Source organism: Lontra canadensis, unplaced genomic scaffold (assembly GCF_010015895.1).
Source record: "Lontra canadensis isolate GAN:19392208 unplaced genomic scaffold, GSC_riverotter_1.0 scaffold45, whole genome shotgun sequence".
NCBI lineage: Eukaryota > Metazoa > Chordata > Mammalia > Carnivora > Mustelidae > Lontra > Lontra canadensis.
In genome coordinates, this window is record NW_022631039.1 from 15,027,432 (window position 1) to 15,053,071 (window position 25,640).

Here is a 25,640-nt window from a genome sequence, read left to right on the forward strand (position 1 = left end):
GTGCCCATGCTCCCTCCAGCTCTGCCACGTGGAGCCCTGCCCAGGGTGGCACTCCATTTTTAATGGCGCCTGCAGGCTCGGAGTTTGTACCAACGAGCAGGACGTGGAATTCCCTGCGATTCGAAGGGCCGGGAGAGCCCACAGCAAGCGTCCTGGCATGCTAGTGGCGTGGTGGGAGCTGCTGCTAACGGACATGCTCCTTCCGAGGGGACAGGGTCCCCGCATGCCTCAGCACCCACCCCCCCAGCACCCAACCCTGCTCTGGATGGGCCTCTGTGCTGCCGCGGATTCAAGTGGGCCCCTCCCTCCTGCCAGCGTCCCTGCTGTTTCCTCCCTCTCTGCAGAGCATCGTGCTGGGAGCTCTTCACGAGTCTGCGTGGACAGAAGTTTCTTCTAACACTTTAGCCACCAACAGGGAGCCGGTCCACTCTGTTAGGTTAGAAAGACTTTTAAAACTGCAACACCTAATATATCAACCATTAAGTTAATGTTCCCTAAAACCTCTTCACTTACTGGGATTTTAACGGCCGCACAAAAATGACTTTGACTTTGCATCTGTGCAGGTGGGCGCTCACTGCGGGAGCCGTCTGTTTACCCAGGCAGGGCGGCTGGCGCCACAGCCCAGGGGTGATCCCCGCTTCCGTGGGAGAGTGTCTTACAGAGGCTGCAGGCTGGGAAAACCTACCCCTGGGAGTTGACGGTCTCCTGGGCGCTCAGCAGCACCCGCGACAGGGAGGAGAAGAGCCTGAGGCGCATCTGGGGGTCCCTGGCCGGCTGGAGGCCGCTCCGGAGGGCGGGCACAAGCTGGGGTAGCACCGCCCCCAGGGCTGGGCCTGGAAAACACACACACACACCCAGTCCCCGCTGTTCCTGCTCACGGAGGGGACATGGCCTGTGGCGGCCAGGCTGGCGGGTCCCTCCACAGGACGCAGACTCCGGGGAGGGGGCCACAGCCTGTCCCATCACCTTCCCATCCTTCCGGATTGTGGGTGTCACTGTAAGAGAAAACGTTTAACTCCCAAACCATGCAAATCATTCAATATGGAAACTTTCTATTTCCTTCTTTTGTCCAGGTTTAAAAAAAAATTCAAGTCAAGTAATATTTTAAACATCAACCAAAATAAATTATTCAGAACACGTAAGGTGTTTAATATTTGCCCCACACCTGGCAGCCGCTGCTCTTCTCCAGCCTGCTGCTGGGTGGGCACGGGCGCAGGTCCCCTGAGCTAGCGGGGGCTGCAGACACGCGGAGTGACCCTCAGTATCTGGAATCACACTGAGTCGTGATTGGAATAAACAGTCCCTGGGGTGAGACACGCACTCTGACTGCAGGGACACGGGTCATGGGAGCGCAGCGGACCCCCCCATGCCCAGGCAGGCCCTCACAGCATTCCACAACCAACAGGGCCGCTCCCGGCCACCCTGCTCATTCTGCAATAAGCCCGAGAACAAGCAAAGCAAGTGGAGTCCCCCCAGATGCTCCGACTCAGACCCGGCGTCAAAGATGCGAGATGGAAAAACAAGGGGTGCCTGGGGGCTCCGTCGGTGATGCAGCTGCCTTCAGCTCAGGTCATGATCCCAGGGTTCTGGGACTGAGCCCCGCATCGGGCTCTCTGCTCAGCGGGGAGCCTGCTTCTCCCTCTGCCTCTGGCGCTCCCCCTGCTTGTGTTCTCCTTCTCTCTGGATCAAATAAATACATAAAATCTCAAAAAAAAAAAAAAAAAAAAAAAAGAGGATGGAAAAGCAAGGCCCTTGGTTAACCTGAGGCCAGGTGTGAGTTTCGGGGAAGAAAGAGAAACAAGACCAGACGGGACATCGTGGCTCAGGAACGGGACACCTGCAGCACAGATAAGCGCCCCGTGTTCACTCTCACACCTGCGGTCTATCTCCCTTTGACATGCACCGAAGGCCAAGGTCCAGACGACTCTCACCGACTCTCACCAGAGGAGGAGGGTGTGGTCATTCAGGAGTAGTCACGATCTCCCGTTTTGTCACACGACACAGAGAAAATGCAGCCACAAGAGGACAGAGGAGTTTCAGGGAGCGTCTTGCCGCCCCTCCTGTAAACACACTTCCAGCTCATGCCCCGTCCCACCCTAACCAGTTAGGCATTTTTAACACATCAAGTCCATTAGATGCTCTCTGTAAAAATAAGGAGAAAAAACCCATCCAAACCGCAGGGCATTTGTCCACACTAACAGGAAGGAAAGCTGGGCCGATCTGAGCTCCAGCAGGAAGACCTCCAGGACTGCATGGGCCTGGAGAGCCGCAGAGCAACCTGCCCCCCGCCCGCCACCCTCCCCCCCCACCCCGCCCTGCGTGTCCTGGGCTTGCCGGCGCCACTAGGGTCACGGGGCACCTGGAAACGAACCCCTCCAGAACACATGGGATACATTCAAACCAAGGGCGCAAAAACACTATATTCACGCTCTGAGAAAACACTTGGTTCATTGAAGGGAAAGTGCAGCGTGGCCGCTACACCCCTGCCTGACTCCTACCACTGCACCCCTGCACATGGCCGATGGCCCAGCCCTTCCTGATCAGCCCCAATGGCGTAATGGCTTGCAGCCTCCGGCCGCTTTCTAAATTGCAGAGGAAAGCTGCCAGTCAGGGTCTGACAGTGATTTTTGTTGTTTTTTTCAAGAATCATCTTTTAGGGACGCCTGGGTGGCTCAGTTGGTTGGACGACTGCCTTTGGCTCAGGTCATGATCCTGGAATCCCCGGATCGAGTCCCGCATCGGGCTCCCAGCTCCACGGGGAGTCTGCTTCTCCCTCTGACCTTCTCCTTGCTCATGCTCTCTCTCACTGCCTCTGTCTCAATAAATAAATAAAAATCTTAAAAAAAAAAAAAGAAAAAAAAAAAAAAAAGGAATCATCTTTTAAAATGAAGTAAGTCCAGTGAAACCTTCTCCACCGCGGGTCGGAGAGAGGAATCTCTACATGGCAGGGAGGAGGCATGGGTGTGAGCATGAGCTCTACCCAAGGGAATGTTCTTTCATGGTCCGCGGCTGGGCGGGACAAGCCCGGAGGTCCACGCAGAACTCCTGTTTGCTGCACTACATGCAACAACGCTGAAGCGTATCTGGAGAACGTGGGCCACACAGGAGGCCTGAGAAATCAAACCTTCGAGGTTTAACACCAAAACCAAACGCATGGCAAACTCTGAAGAGCCACATTCACGGTCTTCAAAAACAATGCTCTTGGCATTTTTAAAATGAAGGTTTTGGTGCTCACAGTGCTGGCTCCCCTGGGCAGGCGAGACTGCTTCTCCCTCGTGGCCTGAAGCAGCCTGGGCGTGGCGGGGACTTACCTGCGTGCGTGAGCAGCACGTTGAACTGCAGGAGCTCCATGGAATGGACGGTCCAGTCCTGGTGTGAAGCCGCCAGCTGCTCCAGGAGGGGACCTGCATGCTCTCGGTAGAGGTCCTGGCTGCCGTCCACTCCCTGCACCGCGGCCAGCATGTCCATGGTCTCCTGAACCTGCATGTGCCAGTCACAGGCTGGGAAACCCCGCTCCTGAGGCTCAAACGCCCCCATGGAGAGCCATCCTCATCACTGGAGAATGAGAGCCGCTCAGGCCAACCTCGAACACTCCACCAAGCACCGCAGGCGCCCCCCGACAGCCACTACGCTCACCGCACCAATGCCGTCAAATAACGGGGAAAGACGTGCATTTATGAGAGATCCAGCTACCGTGTCCCCATCCTGCACAATGCCAGGCAGGCCCAGAGCAGACACACAGTATGCTGGCCCGAGATCACTCTGAGACCTGTCTTCCTGTGGAGACAACTGTCCCCTGGGGGAACAGAAGTGGAGGGGACAGGAGACAGGCCAGGAGCCACCTCGCAGTCTGCAACCTGACAGCTGGCCAGTGTCCTTCCCTCGGGTCCCGGGTGTGCAGATCAAGGCTCTGCTTGTGGTCCTGTAGTGACAAGGGGCCTGCTACAATATGTGCTCTTTGGAAAGGTTGTTTTTGAAGAAATAAAACAAAGTTCAGAGGCCCCAGAAAGGAGAGGGAAAGCAGAGGGTCTCCTGGATACAAGGTTCCACGACATGCCCGGGCGCTTCTCCATCACGCAGGCCAGCTCCCAGAGAGATCTGCCCGTGGCTGGAGAGCGCGAGCTAGAGGGAAAACCACACTCTCCTGGAGAGGAGGCAAGACATTGGGCTCCTGATGGTCCCAGAACCCGAGGGGACCTGGACAGCAGAGTTTCTAGAGCTCAGATCCAGAGCTGAAGGAACAGAAATAATTCTGTAAAGCCAGCCTGTGATTAAACAGGAAATCACGATGCTATCTTCCCTTCTCTGAAGATGTCAGTCACGCACGTGTCTAAACAGACTAGAAGCGAGGACGGGCTCCCATCCTGTCCGCATGTCAGCAGCCGTTGTCCCTCTGAGACACGACAATAAGCGGGCAGCTGGGAGTCTTCCAGAAACCAGGGCACCCCTCAGGCCACCTCAGGAGCGACTCATCCCAAATATCCCCCATATTCCTTCGCCTTGCTCGTCGGCTGAGTCAGGTAAGCCCAAGGCTTTGGGCTCCTGAACAGGAGGGTTTCAGGACAGAGGTTCGTCTGCTCAGACAGGAGCAGCTCCCTGAGCATGAGCTCAATCACCGCACAGCTCACCTTGTCGCTGAGGCCCGTGGCAGCCGAGAAGGCTAGGACGGTCACCAGCACCTCCACAAGCTGCAGGCTGCACCCCCTGCAGTCCTCCCGACACACGGAAACCAACGTCTGCACGCAGAGTAGCACGCGCTCCCCGTAAAGGCGCTGTCAAGAGGGCAGGGAACACCGTGAGCCAGCTCTCCCCCAACACATGCCCCTACAAACCCCCTTCCCACCCCAGGGGCCCCCTGCCACCCTCCCTGACCTTCTGCACACCTCTGTCCAGGTCCTGCCGCCCTTGGCCCCAAGGCTGCCGTACTCCCTTCCTCATCCAGCCCCCCCATCCCTCCCCAGGTCCATCCTCCTCCCACCCCCATGGGTCCCGCTGGTCCCTTCTCTTACCCTGCCCTCCTGTCCCCCCAACCCCGAGTCCTGCCCCCCAACCACCCCGCCCCAGGGCCTCCCTCTTCCCTTCCCCTACTCTACTCTCCTGTCCGCCCCCCTGCCCCCTGTCCAGCCTCCCCACCTCCATGCCAGGGCCCCCCCTGCTCCCTTCTTCTACCCTGCACCCCACCTCCCCCAGTCCAGCCTCCTCCCCAACCCCACACCAGGGACCCCCAGCTCCCTTCCCCCTTGCTCCTTCCCATCCTGCCGCCCCCTGCCTCAGGGCCCACACCAACAGGACACAGCACACTAGGGCCACAGATTGAAACACATGGATCACCGGAGTGCCTTCTTTCATGGGAAAACTTCATGGTGTTCTTTTCCAGGGGAATCTGAACATGGCCCGAGAAAGAAATGCTTAACAGTCTCTCGGTTATATTTAAAAAGTTCTTATTTTTTTTTTAAATATTTATTTATTTGACAGACAGAGATCACAAGTAGGCAGAGAGGCAGACAGAGAGAGAGGAGGAAGCAGGCTCCCTGCTGAGCAGAGAGCCCGATGCGGGGCTCGATCCCAGGACCCTGAGATCATGACCTGAGCCGAAGGCAGAGGCTTTAACCCACTGAGCCACCCAGGCGCCCCTAAAGAAGTTCTTATGCATTAGCCACACATCCTGTAAAATTCACAAGGGAAATGACAGGGCATCTTGGAGCCGCCTGCAAATACCCAGCCCTCCCCGCCTGCCCCCAAGGGTAACAGAAAAGGTAGAGGAAGTGGACAGAACAGGAGCGCCAGAGCCCATGGCTGCTGAGGCTGGGCGGGGGTGGGGCTTCACCCACTTTTCTCTCTGCTGCTGGCTTTCTGTAGTAAGAAGTTTAAACAAAAATAAATACGATTCTGTGGCTCAGGACATGCTTCCTGATGGACGGAGACAAGGAGGCACCTTGGCCAGGGCCATCCAGCCAGCCACTCACCTTCCAGACTTCAGCCTCATCAACCATGGGGCAGAACTCCTTAATGCCCGTGTCCCCATGTGCTTCTCATATGTCCCGCCACGTATGTGTCCCATGGGGTTTCACAAAGGACAGAAAGGCTGGGCTGGCGGTCACGGAGCAGTGGGCTGACACTGGAGCTGTGCACCCATGCGGTCTAACGGGGCCAGTCCAGAGGCGGTTCTGGACCTCTGTGGCTCATGCACAAGTGACATAAATCACAGGATTTCAAACAAAGAATTCATGCCGGATCACGGAGGGGCATGGTCTGCGCATGTCCGACCGCTCACTTGTGGGATGGGAGGTAGCCATGGCACTGGTGTCCAGCTCCCCCGGGAAAGCCAGACCAGTATTTAATTCACATTCTCACTTGTCCCACAGCCCAATTTCCTTCAGGCACGGATGGGTGGCCCCCCAGTTGCTGAGGATGTGATTTCAGCTTGTGTCTAGAATGACCTGTACTAAATGCTTACGGAGCAATCACTTTCAGTTAAGAGGGGACTGGGCTCCTGAAACGGGAGCCACCTTTACTGTGGGCTGGCTGTCAGGGGCACACGGAGCCGTGGAGCCCACGAGGAACCTCATGCTTTCCCAGCTGTCCCCTCCTGCAGGGGGCATGGCACCATCTCTGGGAAACCGGACCTCAGGCTCATGGCTTTCTTTCCACTTAAGCAGACAATGTTCCCCTCCACCTGCACCCCAGAGGCAGACAAAGGCAGGGGGAGGCGACAGGTTCCAAAGTGATGTCTTAGTTTCTGCTCCTGAAACTCAGTGTCATCGGAGGTTGTTGAAACTTCAGGGGAGAAAGTGCTAGAGGCTGACATTTCTATGGCGACCACGCCCCTGCACTCCTGGCTTTTGTTCGTTGAAGAGGAATAAATGAGTTATCCTTACGGTATCAAACAATTTCCTCAGCTCAGTTACCTGTCACAAAACAAACATTTCAAAGGAAAGGATCCAATTCCCTCAGCTCAGCCCCAGGTGCAGCGCTGGCCAGACACACCTGGGGAGGCACCTGCCTGGACCCCGCCCGCAGCACAGGAGGCCCCATGATGCGCGGCCCGGCATGCACCCTCAGGGCACCTCTGTCTGGCTGACAGGGAGTTTCTACACCTCCATGTGTTCTTGAAAAAAGTCCACAGCCCGTCTTCCCAGCTCCTGGGGATCAATGGCAGGAAGCTCGTACTCCTTCCCATGCCACCCTGGCCACACCAGATTCTCCTGCTGCAGGGAGAACAGGGCTGCGTCTGCTGCCTTTGCCAAATGTCTGAGTCTGTGAGGAAAGGGACAGAATGCCCGTCTAGGGTTTTCACTATGGCTGGTTCCTCAATCTGAGCCTGGAACACGTCCGGCGAGACACTAAGCGTGATCACGCTCTGTTTCAAACATCACTACAGGGGCACCTTCGTGGCCACTCAGTTAAGCGACCAAGTCTGGATCTCAGCTTAGGTCATGACCTCAGGGCTGTGAGATCCATTGGGCTCCCTGCTGGGCACAGAGCCTGCTTTAAAAAAACAAAACAAAACAAAACAAAACAAAAAAACATCATTGCAGAAATTCTTCCTCGAAAAACCTGGAAGATTAGGAGCCAAAGGCAAAGTCTGAACTTTATGGATTAAGGCATTATATTTTTCTGTAAATAAGGCTAAGACATAAAAATCAGGTTTTCTTTCCTATAAAACTTGTAAAATCCATATTTAAGCATGTATATAAAATTTTAAGTTTAGCTTTTTAGGAAAAGGAAAGGTTCTACTCACAAGTGTACATAGAAGGATCAGACTCCTTTCCAGCCCACCCTGAGTAAGAATGCTAAATTCACAGGGGTTGGATGATGATGTTAAAAACGGGTCTGGGAAAAGGCGAAACATGTGACAAGCACCAACAGCAGACGGAATGGTTCATGGGCGCTCCCTCTCTGACACCTCAGCACCACTCCCCACTCGCCGTGTTTTAAGCAGCTTTGAGGATGGATCTGCAATGGTGACAGGAACTCCTTGTCACCCGAAGCCGGAGAAGGACCAGATGACCTGATGCAGTGCATCCTGGAGCCTGGCTGTGCCCGAACACACTAGCTGGTCCCCCACCCCCAGGCCAGTCATGGCCCCAGCCACGGCTGTGGGGCCTGGAGCCTGCACCACAGGGGACAGAGAAGCGGCCTGCACAGACACCCGTTCCCTACAGAGGAGCAGGCCACACCCAGTGCTTAAAGGGTGACAGGGTTGAAGCCTGTGACAGCCAAACAAAAACAAAGTCCTTATTTTATTCTCAGTAGCAAACAATCAAAAATTATTCCAAAGCTCAAAGCCTATCACCCAGACTACTCCAATGTAGAAGAAAGAGAACACAGAGTAGCCACGTGTGCACTCCCATACCCGTTTCCCAGCTGTCAGCTTGTTTGTTCTGAGCACAACATGACAATGCCAAGGGACACGAGTGTGGTTAGAGGCTGAGGACCTATGGTGGGGGCAGGAAGGGGTGCTGACCACAGGATACCCAGCGCTGTGGCCCCACAGCCCGTTCCTAGCATGGGCCTGCCTGATCCCATTCTGTCCTGCATGGTGGCCACTGGGCACGTGGAAGGTGGTCTGTGTGAGGCAGGACCTGCACTTTGCAGGTATTTAGTTTCAATGTGAATGACCACTGACGGGACAGAGCAGGAGCCAGCAGGTACACGGGTCCCCAGACAAGACAGTGTCAGTGGCAGGACCCTGGCTGCCACTCCCATGGGCCTGGTGATCTACTGATAATGAGCACCAGGTAGGCATAGAGCGCCGCACAGGGTGGGGGCGCTGCCCATCTCCCCTGCACAGAGGGCCAACCCTGCCATGCGCTCCACCTGCCTCCCTTCCCGAAGCTTACATTTTCAGACCCTTGACAGATGTGGGGCCGGGCCAGCTCCGTGGCGATGACCTTCAGGTGCGACTGGAGGGCCTCCCTAGAGCAGCCTCGGATGACAGAAGCGAGGACCAGGAGGCTGGAGGGGGAGGGCGACTTCTTCAGCATGGATAAGATGAGCTTCAGAAACACTTCTGGGCTGACGAAGGCCCCAATGAGCTCTGCAGACCTGGTGCACTGCAGGAGAAGGCTGGGGCTGACTGGCTGCCCACTGTGCAGCCCTCGGCCCTCCTGCACCTGCCTGCCGGGCTCCCAGCGCAGCACACACAGCCCTGTGGAGGGTCTGCCCCGCTTGTGGGCCACAGGAAGTCCCCATGGCCCTTAGAGCTTCCGCAAGGGCCTGATTCCCAGGATGGCCAGATCCTAGTGGGGCCTCACGTCCCTCCTCTGCTGCCAGTGACCAGGCTTGTTATGAACACATGGCCCCACGCGGGGTGGTCACAACAGCAGGCTTCGGGCAGCAGCCAATCTCTAAAAGACACTTGCTATGTGATTCTACGTTGTTCCCAAATGACATCATATGGGGACATGGCCCAGTGTGCGAGGCTACTGTCATGGGCCCACAACGTGTCCTCCGGGCAGGTGTGAGCATCCCTGCACGCACCAAAGTGAGGTCCACGTGGCCCATGGTGGTGCTACCCGGCAGCCAGTGGGCAGGTGGCAGCGAGACCTGGCAAGGAGATGCCGGCTGCCACGGGCTGGGCTGGGAGTCCCTGCCTGGCTTTCCTTGCAGAGCCCATGGGCACACGAGTGCCATCAGAGCCAGGGAGGGGCCTGCCTGCCCCAGTGAGGCGCACAGGGACTGTCTGTCCGAGGCACGGCTGGTGCGCTCGTGCAATCCGCCCGATCGTGCTGAGAGAAGGCGTGGGGGTGGGGGGTTTGATTCCCTGAACAGTGTACCTTTACGTGCTGCCCTTCACGGGCACAGAAAACAAATCTGTGTGGTGGGGGATGTGAGTAGGGGCAGTGGGGGCGGATGCAAAGACCTAAGGGGATCTCCTGGCGACTTGAACGTGACCTCAGCTGCGGTGGCAGTTCCACATGGCTCACATTTATCCAGACCCGCAGACCTATGACCTGACACGAGGGGATGCTACCACGGGAGCTACACTACTAATGTGACCAGAAGAAGGCAACTCACGTTGCTGACCACAGCGCTGTCGTCGTCGGCACACGCCTGGTGCAGGGCTCGAAGGATGACATCCAGGTGCTGTGTCATGTGGTCCTCGGCATGCAGCAGCAGCACCACCAGCAGCTGCGCTGCCTTCACTCTGGTCCCCACCACCCAGTCAGTGATGTCGTGGCACACGGCAGGAAGGATCTTGGACAGGTTTCTGAAGACGAGCTCCCGACAGCCCAACACGGGGCGGTTCTCTGGAGGTGGAAAGAACAAGCCGGGAAATTCTCAAGTGAAACTGCCATGGGTCCTGGGGAAGCAGACTCACCACACGTCCCTTGTTTAAGGGGCACCTACACGCTTCCCTCTGACATCTCCTAAGCGCAAACCAACTCTGAAGGCAGAAATGAAGACCCAGTGTCCTCGCTGAGCTTAAAATTTTTGTACAGAGGAGCACCTGGGTGGCTCCGTGGGTTAAAGTCTCTGCCTTCAGCTCGGGGCATGATCTCAGGGTCCTGGGATCGAGCCCCGCATTGGGCTCACTGCTTGGCGGGGAGCCTGCTTCCGTTCCTCTCTCTGCCTATCTCTCTGCCTAGTTGTGATCTCTGTCTGTCAAAAAAAAAAAAAGAAAAAAAGAAAATTGTACAGAGACGGATGTGTAAGGGACACACAATAAAAATACACGAAGTGCCTCATTTGCTAAGTTTGGACACATGGACACACACCTCGAAACACCGCTGTCACCAGGACTCAGATGCACCCATTACCACAAAGCTCCCTGCACCCCCGCAGGGCCCTCAGGACTCTCCGCCCACCCGGGCGGCTGTGCTCCGTTTCCTGTCACTGCAGATGGACTGTCTCTGGGCAGAACTGCAAGGTCCACACTTGGGTTGGCCTGACTCTTCCCCACATGATGATCCCAGGGCCATCCACGTGGCGGTGTGCCTTCATCCCTTTGCCTGTCTGTCCCCTGCTGACAGGCCTCAGGCTGCTTCCCGGGCTGGGCTGTTGCCAAGAAATCTGCGACGAGCACCACACACAAGCCTGTGTGGCCACGGCGGCCGCTCCCGACGCTGAGGGCCCGCGGCTACGTCTGCTAGGTTCCACAGGAGGCAGCATTTGATTGAAGAAACTGCCAAGCAGTTTTGGGAAGTGGTTGCCCCGTTTCCTGTCCCCACTGTGGGGCAGGGGCTTAGCTCCTCCGTGCCCTCAACCGCACTTGGGTGGCCAGTCGCCAGTGAAAGGCACCGAGAGGGTGCGCAGCACCCGCCATGGCTTCACGCTCGCTTCCTAACGTGCTTACTTGTATCTCTGTTGGTGAGGTGCCCTAAAAAATCTTTCTGCCCACTGAAAAACCGGACTGTTTCTAAAATTTATTTATTTATTTTTAGTGATCGATGCTGAAAGACCACCCTTTCCCCACTGAACAGTCCTGGGTCCTGTCCAAGACTGGCTGTCCATGGATGTGGGCCTCCACTTTGGTTTGCGTGACCTCCCTGCTGCTGCTCTCCGCACGCCAGCCCCTCAGCCAGCAACCCTGTGCTCTCAGTCTGCGGACTACTCTGATACAGGAAGTGCTAGCCTCTCAACTTGGCTCTTCACTGTCAAAGTCCTGGTGGCCCCGGGTCCTCCGCATTTGCATGGGATTTTACCATGTTTATCAATTTCTACAAAAAGGGCTTCAAACATTTTGATTAAAGGTTTGATCTTAAAAAATCAAAACTCAGTTCTCAAACTATTCCAAAAGTAGAAATGGAAGGAAAACTTCCATGTGGCTAAGCACTGTTCTGATCCCAAAATGAGAGAAAGACTCCACACACACAAAAAAGAGAACTACAGGCCAATATCCCTGATGAAACTGGACACAAAACTTCAATGAGTAGTAGCAAACCTAATCCAACAATATATTTTTAAAAACCTCCTGTGGTGCCTGGATGGCTCAATTGGTTGATCAGACGGCTCGTGATTTGGACTCAGGTCATGATCTCAGGGTCCTGGGATCGAGCCCCACATCCCACTTTCTGCTCAGCGGGGAGCCCGCTTCTCCCTCTCTCTCTACCTGCTGCTCTGCCTACTTGTGATCTTTCTCTTTCTCTGTCAAATAAATTAAAAAAAAATCTTTAAAAACAAAACAAACAAGTAAAACAACTACAACAGCAGCAACAAAACCAACCCTCATTCACATGCTCAAGTGGACTTTATTCCTGGGCTGCAAGGGTGGTTCCATATTTGCAGATCAATGAACGTGATACCTGACATCAACGAGGGAAAGACAAGCAGCATCTGATCTTCTTGATACATGCAGAAAAAGCATCTGACAAAGTACGGCATTCAGTCACGGTAAAAACCCGCAACAGAGTGGGGTGAGAGGGAATACAGCACAGCATAATAAAGGCCACACACGAAAACCCACAGCTCACATCATACGCAGTGGGGAAAATGGAGAGCTTTTCCTCTAACTGCAGGAACCAGACAAGGATGTCCAGGGTCACCACTGTTGTTCAACATGCACCAGAAGTCCCAGCCTCCGAAATAAAAGACAGCCAGATTGTGAGGAAGAAGTGAAACTTCCCGATTTGCAGATGACATGATGCTCTCTGTACAAAACCCCAAAGGCTCCACCAAAACGCTGCGGCAGAACCGACGACACAGCAGTTCAGTAACGTCACAGAGTACAAAATCGAGGTACAGACGCCTGCTGCACCTCCATACACTGACAATGACACAGTAGAGAGAGAGATGCAGAAAGCAATCCCACTTACAACTACACCAAAAATAATAAAACACATAGGAAGAAACCCAGCCGTGAAAGACGTGCCCTCTGAAAACTAGAAGACACAGATACAGAAGCTGAAGAGGGCACAAAGGAGTGGAAACACATTCCATGCTCGTGGGTTCGAAGAACAAATATTGTTAAAATGCCTATACTAATCTTCACATTGCAGGTAATCCCTATCAAAATACCAAGAGCAGGAGCACCTGGGTGGCTCAGTGGGTTAAGCCTCTGCCTTCGGTTCAGGTCGTGATCCCGGGGTCCTGGGATCGAGCCCCGCATCGGGCTCTCTGCTCAGCAGGGAGCCTGTTTCCCTTCCTCTCTCTCTGCCTGCTTGTGATCTCTCTCTGTCAAATAAATAAATAAAAATCTTTAAAAAAAAAATACCAAGAGCACTTTTCACAGAGCTGGAACAAACAATCCTACAACGTGTGTGGAACCATGGGAGACCCCAACAAGCCAAAGCAACCTTGAAAAAGAAAAGCAAAGCTGGAAGCATCTCAATTCTAGAGACTGAGTTCCAGTATTCTATTATTCTAGATTATTCCTCCTATTCTATTCTATTCTATTCTATTCTATTCTTCTATTACAGAGTGGTAGTGATAAAAAACTGAATGGTACTGCACAAGACCAGACACAGAGCAAAAGAACTGAACAGCCAGGCAGGAACCCACAACTCGATGGTCAGTTCACCTTCAACAAAGCAGGAAAGAGCATCCGATGGGAAAAGGACAGTCTCTTCAACAAATGGTGTTCGGAAAACTGGACAGCGACATGCAGAAGAAGGAAACTGGGCCAGTTTATTACACCACACACAATGAATTCAAAATGGATGAAAGATTTAAAATGAGACCTGAAACCAAAAAATCCTAGAAGGGAGCACAGGCAGTAACGTCTCTGACAGGCTGCAGCAGCATGTTTCTAGACCTGGCTCGTGAGGCTGGGGAAACAGAAGCACAATAACTGAATAAATGGCCTCGCAACAGAGAGCTTCTGCACGGCCAAGGAAACCACCAACAAAACTAAAAGGCAACCCACAGGAAGGGAGAAGATATTTGCAAATGACATCTCTGATAAAGGGTTAGTATCCAAAGTGCATAAAGAACTGATACAACTCCACACCCAAAGAGCAAACAATCCAATAAAAAAAACGGACAGAAGAGGTAAACTGACATTTCTCCAAAGAGGACCACCGGAGGGCCAGCAGCCACATGGGAAGAGGCTCGACATCACTCATCATCAGGGACATGTGAGTCAAAACCAACAGGAGGTACCACCTGGCACCTGTCACAGCAGTGAAAATCAACAACAGAAGGAACAACGGGTGTCAGCGAGGGTGCAGAGGAAGGGGAGCCAGATGCGCAGCTGGTGGGACTGCAAGCCGGGGCAGCCAGCCTGGAAACAGTGTGCAGCTTCCTCAGAAAGTTCAAAGCAGAGCTACCGCATGACCCCGCAGTTGCACTACTGGGTATTTACCAAGAAACCCCATAAAAATACTAACCCAACGGGAGACGAGCACCCGTATGTTTACAGCAGCATTATCTACAGGAGCCAAGTTATGGAAGTGGCCCAGGTGTCCACTGACATGAATGCATAAAGATGATGCAATGCACGCACACTTGCAGACACACTCACATGCACACACATTCTCACATACACGCACATCTCCCCACACTCACATGCGTACATACTCTCTCTCATCTGTGCACTCACACACACCTGCACACATTCACGTGCACACACACTCACACCTGCACCACTCACATGCATACTCTCGAGCACACACATACACTCGAATATTACTCAGCCATAAAAAGGAATGAACTCGGGGTGCCTGGGTGGCTCGGTGGGTTAAGGCCTCTGCCTTTGGCTCAGGTCATAATCTCAGGGTCCTGGGATTGGGCTCCACATTGGGCTCTCTGCTCAGCAGGGAGCCTGCTTCCCTTCCCCTCTCTCTGCCTACTTGTGATCTCTGTCAAATAAATAAAATCTTAAAAAAAAAAAAAAAGGAATAAACTCTTGCCATCTGCAATGACAGGAATGGAACCAGAGCATATTATGTGAAGCGAAATCAGTCAAGAAAGACACCGTATGATCTCACTCATCTGTGGAATTTTAAAAACCAAACAAGTGAACAAAGGGGAAAAAAGAAAGACAAACCAAGAAACAGACTCTTAACTCTAGAGAATCAAGTGACGGGGACCAGAAGGGCAGTGGGAGGGGGAGGGGTGACTGCATCAGAAGGGAATTACGGCGTGTGCTTGTGATGAGCACGGGGCGATGTAGGCAAGTGTCGAGTCCCCGTCATATACTGGAATCCAACAAAACACTCTACATTAAGTCCTTGCAATTAAAAATAAAAACTTGGTAAGAAATTCTTAATTTAAAAACTCTAAAGATAGAAATGAAACCATAGGGGTGCCTGGGTGGCTCAGTGGGTTAAAGCCTCAGCCTTCGGCTTGGGTCATGATCCCAGGGTCCTGGGATCGAGCCCCACATCGGCCTCTCTGCTCATCGGGGAGCCTGCTTCTCCCTCTCTCTCTGCCTGCCTCTCTGCCTACTTGTGATCTCTGTCTGTCAAATAAATAAATAAAATCTTAAAAAAAAAAAAGAAATGAAACCATGACAGGTCAGAGTTTTGAGTGTTCAATAAAAGCAACACTTTGTACCACGAGACCCCATCTTCATTTTTTTCCGTTACTTTTCTATTTTTATGCTATGTTAGAAAATTAGTTCCAATGATTCTATGTTGGCTGTTTATGTGCGCCTGTTAACAAACAAGCAAACAATACTACTCTTCCTGATGCTGTATCCACTGTGGAAAGTCTGCTGGACGAGGGGACATGAAACAGGGCAGCTGGTGGCACAAGCTTGGGGACATGAGGGCCTATGCGGCAAGTGCAAAGACACACGGGGCCTCACTAGGTCTGTGTCCTAAAGCCACCGTTCTGACTTTATAATGGAGCAGAAAGGACAACGCTCTGTTAGACCCAGGCTTAGCACACCGAGGCCCAGAAGCTACACCTGGCTGGCCACCCGTTTCTGGGAATCAAATGACCGTGGGACGCAGCCACATGTGCTCAGTAACTCTTGTCTAGGGCCACGGTGACATTACTACTGTGGGTGTGGCCTTCTACGCCTGATACAGACCATATGGCCCTTCACAGAAAAAGTCAGCCACTCCCCATTCTAGACTCCGGAGTTGGACTTTCCAGCATGGTAGCCGCTGACCACACACAGCTCGAGTTTATCAAGCTTAAACACAATTCTGTTTCTCGGTCCCACCAAGCACATCTCAAACGCTCAGCAGCCACCCGCAGGCCAGGGCTACTGTCCCGACGGCAGAGAACGTTCCCGTCACTGCTCTCGTTCAGCACTGCACCAAAAGAACACTCGAGAATCCAGAGTATGATTTCAAGCCACTAACAGAACAGAGCAGCATTATGATCTATGGGCTCTTAGTACCATAATTAACACTATGACGGACATCTTTGTATCTAAGTCTGTGTATTTCTGATAACTTGGACAAAACCCTAAAAATGATCAGAGACCAAGCCCAGTGTCCTGACACGCAGGAAGCCTGTCCCATCTACCCACATCTACCTGCACCCCTCAACCTCCACATATATATTTGCCCACAAGCAGAGTATGAACTTAGTTCAGCATTACTTAAAAAGAATTTTTTTTTTGTTTTTCTTTCCAAAAATGTAATGCAAAACCAAAGTTAAAAAACAACCAACCGGGCGCCTGGGTGGTTCAGTGGGTTAAAGCCTCTGCCTTCGGCTCAGGTCATGATCCCAGAGTCCTGGGATCGAGCCCCACATCGGGCTCTCTGCTCAGCAGGGAGCCTGCTTCCCCCCACCCCCGCCTACCTCTCAGCCTACTTGTGATCTCTGTCTGTCAAATAAATAAATAAAATCTTTAAAAAACAAAACAAACAAAAAACACCCAACCTACCAAGAAGTTCCGAAGAGAACAAAGAGCTAAGCGGCCCAGGGATCCCACCCTCCCTCCATGCCCGGCTGGTCCCGTTGCTCTCCCCTCAGCACGTGCAGCTCAGCTCTGGTGACAGCAGGTCTTTGTGGTACACAGGGTGCCCACCAGCCCCGGGGACACAGGCAGCTTCCACATAGCGCACAGCTATGACCCGTGTATACATGAACCATTCCTGATCCTGGGAGAGCTTCTGGGAAGTGGGCGTTGGGGGGGGGGGGGACAGGCAGTGTTTTCCTTTATTTATATTTAGGTCAAAGCCATGCTCAGACACAGACAAGGATCGTGAACACCAGGCTGACTCAACCGCTCAGTTCCTAGGGCAACAACCGGCACCTAGGAGTGTCTAAAGCAGTCATTTCCCAAATCATCAGTTTGGCAGAAGAAAGCCTCGCTCCCTCTGAGCGTGTGGTTATCGCAACACGACTTCCTCACGAATACATAAACAGAACGGGAGGTCGAAGCCGCAAGGATTTTACTGGCATCCAGAACCATCCAGAACCAAATGGCAACGACACGGAGCACGTCAGGTGGCCGAGCACAGAGGCCTGTGGCCAGGGCAGCCCCACAGCCAGCACTAGCCTCAGCAGCTCCCGTGTTCAAGATGTTCAACCCAGACGTGCTGCACACCACCACCCTTCCAGCAGCCCGCTGTCAGGGTGCCCGTCTTCCCGGGCGGCGGGCAGCACCAGTAGCCTCGGTGCAGTGGCTCCAAGGCCCATCACACGAGGGCGTCCCCGGAGACTGAGGCCCTGCAGGGGAAGGGGCCGAGGTGCCGTCTTCTGTGCCATGGGGCAGGGAGCCGCCAGGAAACGCTCGCTGAACACTAACAGTTTGCTAATACTGACAGAGCTTCTACAGGTCCCCTGGAAATAGCTTTCACGAGGTGTCATTTACGTGTCATCGAAGCCACTTCTGAGCGCACACACAGTCTCGGGCTGCTTGCAGCTTGCCAGGGGCCCCATGTTGCTCACGGTCAGCCCCTCATCGCTCCCCCCACCCGACCCCCGGAACCACGGGTCTGCCTTCTCCGCCGACAGTTCCATCTTTGCTAGAGATCTCATAGGAATGAGCTTTTTCACTAAACATGACGTTCCTGAGCTTCATTCGTGTTGCAGCATGTGTCTGAATTTCATTCCTGCTCAGGCCGAGCGCTGCAGCTCGGCACGGACAAGCAGAGCTTGATGACCCAGGCTCCAGTGCTGGACCTTCGGTTGTTCCCACTGCACTTCCAGAAATTCCCGAACTCTTTCCTAAAGTTTTGTTTGCATTGTGGCATGGCACTGTAATGTTTGCATTACAACCCAAGGTCAGTGTTTCTGTCTGTCCTGGAACCTGAGGAAGCCCCGGAGGCCTGAGCGATGATTAACTTCTTCTGCCCAGAGTCCAAACTACAACTCAGCCACTATCTCCTCATCTTTTGTTCGAAAACATAACTGCAGTACTTCCGCAAGCAACAAGCATGCAGAAACAGTGCCAGGGATGAGGCGGCGGAGGGGCGAGCGGCGGGCACGGCGGGCGGGCTCGGCCCACAGAACCAGCTGCAATTCTACAGCTTTGCTCACTCTCACTACAAGTAGACCGGATGCAAATGCTCGTAAAGCCAATTTGTTTTCATCATTGAAACAAAATTAAATATGATGGCAACAGAAGTTGCTTAGTTTTGGTAGAAACCAACAGTGAAGGTCAGGAGCAACACAGCCGTCCCCAGTCACTGGAGGAGGGGATGCCATCTATAAAGGTGGGCTGGGAAGGAAAGTCAGAGACAGCTGGGTATTAAAACTCTGTCTGTATATGCAGGAGGCGAGAGGCTCTAGGAACTGTGACGCCCAGGTCTGAGGGTCAGAGTTCAAACCCTTGCTCAAAGCCCAAGTGAGCTTTGTCTTCCCCTTCAGGTGCCCCTGATTCCTCCTAAGGGCATTTTTTGGATCAGCTCAGCTGAGGCTTTATCTCTGATCTGGGCAGGTGCCCGAGGCAGGACTAAACCATCCCCATTGTGCAAAAGAACTTTGCACAGCCCCTGCCATCACGAGGAGTGTGAGCCCTCCCTGGGGGGGAGGGGTCACCAGGCCTGTAGGTGACACCCCAGGTACAGACAGCAGCAGCCTGAGATGAGTCCTGATTCCAGGGGAGGGAGGGCTGTGGTCTGCGGATGGGCAGAGCACCGCCCCCCCATCCCCACCCCCACGACAGTGCCTGAGTTTTAACTCAAGGAGAGGTCAACAAAAACCCTGATTAAGCTGGGCCAGAAGCAGATGGAACATTAGATCGGATTGGTTTTGCACAGTTAGACAAAGTATAATTTAATTGCAAGCAGAAAAACAGATCATCAAAAAAACAAAAACAAAAACACATTTTTTTAACCAAGTTTATCGAAGTCAGATGGCAGGTCTACCCCATACTATGTATTTACAAACCACCATAAACAGGCAGCATGACACTGGGTGCTATGCATGAGGTTCCAGCTGTTTGTGAAGCAGGGGTATTTCACAAATGACCAGAGATTGACCTCCTTGAAGAAATGGAGGCCCCGCAGTGCAGGGGGGAGGGGGGCATCAGGAAGGGTATAAGGGATGGTCACCAAGGAGAACCTGAAGCTACGAGAACCTGAACCTAGTTCAGCGGGATGCAGGTCCTGACAAGCTGCGCCCACCCCTTTGGGGTCGGGGGGCCTTACCGGCTCAGTAAGGAGAAAACGGGGTATGCCTACAGCCGGAGTGGAGGGGCCCCACCCCTCTCCTGAGCACTCAGCGGGGAACTACTCTGCTCCCCAGCACCTGAGGCTAGCTCAAGTGGGTAATACTCCACGCCACAGACCCTCACGCCACTCACCCCAGTGGAAACCCACCCCTCATCTCTCTTCTGCACAATGTACCTTCTCTGACTCCCCCCTCCCCAAATACTTGGATGAAACAGACCAGCAGAGCAGGTCTGAGCTCTCAAGAGAAAGTAAAATACCCTGAAGGGCATAGATCTAAGTTACAATGGTAGTTATTCAAATGGGACTCCACTGATTTCTCAAGTGGGGGAAAAAATCTGACTCTATTCTCTTGCGTCAGAAGATCGATCTGGCAAGCCATTCACCGTTATGAAGAGATGCTTCCCTGTTCACTCAAGCGTCCCCAAAGAAAACAGTTTTAACAGGAGGCTAATTTCTAGCAGAAAGGACCCCGGAACCCGCTGTCACCACCTGATCCCACTGCTGGCAGTTTGAGGGCACGACGGGCGGGCAGATCCTCTCCAAGCATGAACCTGTCCTCTGCCCAAGAAGAGCACTTTGTTTAGGGAGGGACTGACTCGGGGACAGTAAATGACACCCTTCTGATCTTCCCAGCACGTAGCTGGATTTTAAAAGTGCAGCTTCACCTCCGTGTGGCAACAGGAAACTTGTGTTTGTTGAACGGCAAACCTGTGGTAACAGATGAGGTCCTATGCTACCTGCACCTTGTTTTCCCAGCAAAGTGGGCACAGGACTCTGACCTGGACTTCTGGCCCCGTGTTCCCACCGAGCCCTGATTGGACAGCGCAGGGGCCCGCCTGGCAGTAGTGAGACCAGCACCTCATTCAATCTGTCCGTCTGCACACTCATGGAAGCATGCAGCAAGAGGCACACAGGCAGGAGGGGAGTCACCGACCACGTCACTCGGAGCGAGGGGAGAGCAGGCCCTGCCAAGACCCCGGCTGCCATAAGCGGGGGACATCAGAGGGAAGACAGTCAGAGAGAAGGCTCCCAGCTAGATCCGACAGAGGCTGTTACCCAGAATGTATGAACAGTTCTCAAAACTCCATCGCAAGACAATAAACAACCCAATTTAACGTGTGAACACACGCTTGACCAAGGAAGGGATGGGGACAAGCATGATGTGAGCGCCCGACAGACCCCGTGTGCTGATGGGGACCAATGGGAACCCTGTCCCCTGCAGGTAGGACACAAACACGCAGCTGGCCAAGGCCACAGACAGGGAGAGAGGCAGCTCCCAGCTCCCAGCGGGCCCACTCCCTGGGGCTTAACAGAGAGAGCGAACTGAGTTCACACAAAGATGGTACACAAGCGCACAGATCGCCCTTGTCTGAAATCACAACCCAGAAATGACCCAAACGTCCTTTCTCCCAGTCCAAGGTAAGCCACGGCGGATCCACAAAAGGAAATACTCCTGCAGCAAGAAGGCAGCCCCCCCGTAGAGCTTCAGTGTCTGAGCGCCGGAAGCCAGGCAGGCAACGGGCAGCCTGCGTCATGCATGTGACAGCGTCCTGGGACAGACAGAAGGGAGTGCCCGTGGCAGGGCCAGACATGGTCGGGGGCTGACAGAATGTCCCAGGTCTTAACAAGTGGCGGTCACACAACAATGCGCTTGTCAAACTATCTTCAAAGGCTGAGGATAGTGACGGGAATCCCGGGGCTGTGGTGTGGCCGCGGAGTGGGGACAGCACAGAACCTGAGGGGAGGCAGCAGTGGAGCTGGGGGCAGCAGAAGGGCCATGTGTTTGCAGAAGCAGGCGGCCAGAGGCGAGATTCTGAGGAAGTGGCTGATGAAATCTGACATGTGAAATGGGGTAAAAAGAATCTGAAAACTTAGATTGAAAATTTGTATTTCAAAATAATTTTAGAAGAAAAAGCCAACAATAATGAAATCTGCTTATCCTAACTTTTTTTTTTTAAGGTTTTATTTCTTCGAGTGAGAGAGAGCGCGCACATGAGCAGGAGAGGGGTAGAGAGAGAGGGACAAGCAGATGCCCCACTGAGCAGAGCCCAACAGTGGACTCGATCCCTTGACGGAGATCATGACCTGAGCCAAAACCAAGAGTTGGATGCCCAACTGACTGAACCACCCAGGTGCCCGGATCCTGCCAACTTGACTGGAATTCATTCTAAATTCATTCTGCTTGGACTGAAACAAGCCTTTGAGCCTGACCGTCTCTCACTGCCAGCCTGCCGTGCCCCTGTGCCCCTCTCTGCAGTGAGACCTGGCAGCAGAGCCAACGCCACGCCAGCACCAGATAAAAACGTCCCTGCAGCATGAGGACAGCCCTGTGTGCACACACCACATGCGGGCGAAGAGCCACAGTGACCGGTGGAGAGCTATCAGCAGACAGCCTCAGGTTCTGTCCAGCACCAGGAAGGGAGGTGTCCCGGACCTCCCATCCGACGCCAGTCACGGTCACGGTATCCCGACCTTGGTGAGAACCCAGCCAAGACTGCCCGTAAGCAAGCCTGCACAGTCTGCCACCAGGGCCGACGAGCGAGACACCGCCTCCAGGCAGCCAAGGGGGACATGCGGGGCTGGATAGGGATCCTACTTCAGATCTCTGCTTCCCTCACAGGCAAGGAGGGCATGCTTAAAAATAAAATCACAGCAACCTTTATGTCTAATGTCTACATTTTTATTTTTATTTAATTTTTAATTATTATTCTTTTTAAATTATGTAATGTTAGTCACCATACAGTACGTCATTAGTTTTTGACGTAGTGTTTCAAGATTCATTGTTTGCTCACACTAACACCCTGTGCTCCATGTCTGTGTTTTTAAAAAGATGTTATACTGTTGGACTTTACTAAATCAGAAAAATCCCTGCTAGCAACTAATTTTTGTACCTTTTCTAAAGTCGTGTGATCTTCCCTCATACCAACTGTGCCATCAGGAGGCAAGGCCACATGAGAAGACACGCTGAGCACAAGTGGTTTCCAGAACAGAAGGAACTATGGCGTGCAGGTGAGCAAGGCAGGGAGGGGGGCCAGCTCCCACAGGCTCCCCGCCGACACTGCTCACATGGGACTCAGGGGCTCGGAAGACACGCACACACCATGCACGTGTGTGCTCGTGGCGCAGCAGGGAGCCACCATGAAGGACGGATGGGAGGCCATGAGGCTACCTCGCCCCGAATCCCACAGGCTGCACCTTAGCTGTGTCCTGGGTGCGTACTCCCTGTGATTGTTTTGGGTGAGGCTGGACAGGGGACAGAGCACCACCTGTTTCTAAAAGGCCTGCTGCCACCAGCAGCCACCCACCATGCTGCACAGACCCGTGCATCCGCAGCAGCCCACACACTCCCTTGGATAAAGCCGGCCCGGGGGAGAGGGCACCACAGAGGCATCCTCACGGCTTTGAGTGACACTGGAGGCTGGGGACCCAAGTCATGGCCACAGTGCCTCTCTGCCAGCATGCCGCCTGAGCCCGGTCCCCACGGTGCAGCTTGGGAATGCCCTTCTCCTTGGATAGAGACACCCCCCCACCCCGCCCATTACACAGACCTGGGGAAGGCTGCACTCACCTGGTGAGGGGTGATGGGCTGGAGGGGGAGTGGCGAAGTCAAGCTTGTCCTTGAGATCATCCTCATTCTCCCTCTGCCACTGCAGGCCGACCTTCTCCCAGAGGTTGGTGGCCGCGAGCCTGTGAGGACAACATGCATCAGGGCCAGCAGGCTGTGCAGAGGCCAGGTGGGGGGGGGCTGCGGATAAGGCCCTGAGTCTCTCCCCACGGGGGGCCAGGGGTTCATCCGTAACCGATGTCTGTATGCGCGCCCCGGGCGCTACAAACAGAAGACTATTTATAAACCACAAACCAGCAGATACAACCGCAGGGACAAGGTGGGCTTCCAGGAGAGACTTGTGCTCTCGGGGACAGATATCCATAGAACAAAGGACCCCACGCTCGCAATAGGCCTCTGAGCCCCTTAAAACTGAAGGCCTGACAGTCCCCCCCAGCACTACGGCCACTTACGCGATCTCAGGTATGTCATCTTCGAGGCTGCTCAGCAACAGCGGGATGAGCTTGTGAAAGAAGGAGTAGCGGTCGCGCAGGTCCAGCAGCCAGCCCCCCACCACGCTGGTCACCGCCTGCCGCACCTACATGAGAAGGCAACAGGAGGCTTTAGCTGGGCACCAAGAACCCAGGCACCGGGCCCGCCATGCCATCCGTCCAGGCTAGACGCCGGCCTGAGGTCCCAGAGCAGCTCTGCCATCCAGGCTGGGCTTGGAGAGAAACTGTCTGGGCCACCTTGTCTTGCTCGTGCAGGCCCGTGTCCCTGGGGCATGGCCTGATCCCCTGCTGGCTGAAGCAAAACCATGCCGCAGCCCCAGGCATTGCAGGATGCCCGCCCTCGCAATCTTGTGTGTGGGACCCTCCCGGCCAGGCTGGGCCCTGACGGCAAGCCCCCAGGAAATGGCAGTTCCAGAGGCCACGCTGCCAAGCCCTCAGGTCCTGGAGCCCCAGGGCCTCCCGGGGAAGCCAGCAGGGCACCCCAGCTCTGCTGCTGGCGACCTGAGAAGGTGACGTGCATGCTTCTGCCCACTGTGCCCACCACAGGGAAGAAACAAGCTCAGAAACATACTCAGAAACACACGAGGTGCCCAAGGTCTAGCTCCCCGACAGCGGAGCCTGAGGCGGGAATCCAGACGCGCTAAATCATCACAGGAAGGAAGCAGGATGGGGCAGAGGCCAAGCGGAGATGTAGCTTGGCTGAATCCTGGGGGGGCTCAGGAGCACAATGGCACCACACGGAGGCTGTCTCACCAGGGGCAAGGGCCCAACTACTGGCAGTGTGTGTCTGCTGTTGGCTGGGGCTGACCACGGGAGGAGAAGCACTTGCAGGGACTGCGGGTGAAGTGCGCCCCGGGCGGCACCCAGGTCAGGGTGTGTGTAGGCACTTGGACTTCGGGTGGGCTGCTCATCCCTGAAGCCAGCTAGGCAGCTAGACAAGCAGAGTGCACCCTGACCTGCCTGCTGCCTTCTCCGAAGCTCATTCTCCCTTCTGGAAAATGAGAGAATAACAGGACACGTGCCACTGGCTCCTGGCAAGCAGGGAAAGCCCCTGGCACAGTGCTCGACTGGCGGGAGGTGCCGGGGCACCTGGCTCACTCGCCCGCCTGCCAGGGTAAACAGTACAGACGGTGGGAGGCAAACAAGCCTGGGAGCAGGCCCAGGGGCTCCTGTTACTGTTGCAACTCCTTGTATTAAATTAGTTTAAAATACAAAGTTGCAATATGAAATAAAAGGCTGGTTATTAATGACATAAGCATGTAATTAACAATCAAAACCACAACTAAAGATCCCAGAGAATCTCAGATATTCTTTCAACAAAAACATGCCTGATTAAAGGTCCAAGGACCTAGAAACAACTGGACACCTGCAACAGCGAGGAGAGACTTAGCAAAGAGCGATCTTTCCAAGTTGTCCTTGTGCGTGATCCTAGTGGCCCCAAGGCTGCTGCGGAATCAAAGTGCCTCACAGCTAATGTTGTGAGAGGCCCAAGGGTTATTCTTACCATAAAAGTACCTGTAATAAGCAGCACCACACTCAAAGCTCAGCCTACACCACGTGCTGGTGGCACTCGAGAGCTCAGTGGACTCCGGAATCCAACTGTGACCGAGTCTGGCGTCAGACAGATGCAGAGTGAGTGGTGCCTCCGCGGGGACAGTGGAAGGCACTCAGGAGGACCAGACCCCAGAGGGCTCTTAACAAAGGTGTGTCCTGCTAGCGGGGGGCATCAGGGACCTGCAGGGACCCACAGGAGCCCATCTAGCTGCGCTCACATGACCCTGACACCCTACCCACATGTTGGCACAACAGGGGGGCCCCATACTCCGGACAGTCACTCTGACATCCCCCAAGACCAGGCTCTTTTACAGGTTGGAGACTTCATGCGTCTCCCCCAGTGAGCTGGGAGAGCCTGGGGGCTGGCCTCCACACAGCTCCTGAGCCACGCAGATGGGTCTCCCCCAGCCTCAAGAAAGCTGCACACCCCCATTATCACGAGAGTAATTACCCCTTTCTCTCAGCTCAGGAAAACAGCTCTGAGCAGAGTTGCTAAGTAACAGTTTGACTAAGCAGGAAATCCGTCAACTGAGGAAAAAAAGAAACATGCACTGAGAATTCTTACTC

General features: G+C 54.0%; 1 protein-coding gene across 2 annotated transcripts in view; it reads right to left on the reverse strand.

Annotated features, from left to right (window-relative positions):
• Positions 1–25,640, reverse strand: part of DNAAF5 (dynein axonemal assembly factor 5) — a 45,200-nt gene that overhangs the window by 11,209 nt on the left and 8,351 nt on the right. For both annotated transcript variants that reach the window (XM_032872853.1, XM_032872852.1), the window contains exons 3-9: positions 23,481–23,605; positions 23,032–23,150; positions 10,021–10,253; positions 8,844–9,056; positions 4,629–4,772; positions 3,312–3,480; positions 686–833 (exon numbers count right to left, since the gene is read on the reverse strand). In XM_032872853.1, coding sequence (XP_032728744.1) covers positions 686–833; positions 3,312–3,480; positions 4,629–4,772; positions 8,844–9,056; positions 10,021–10,253; positions 23,032–23,150; positions 23,481–23,605 — 1,151 coding nt within the window. The remainder of the gene's footprint in view (positions 1–685; positions 834–3,311; positions 3,481–4,628; positions 4,773–8,843; positions 9,057–10,020; positions 10,254–23,031; positions 23,151–23,480; positions 23,606–25,640) is intronic.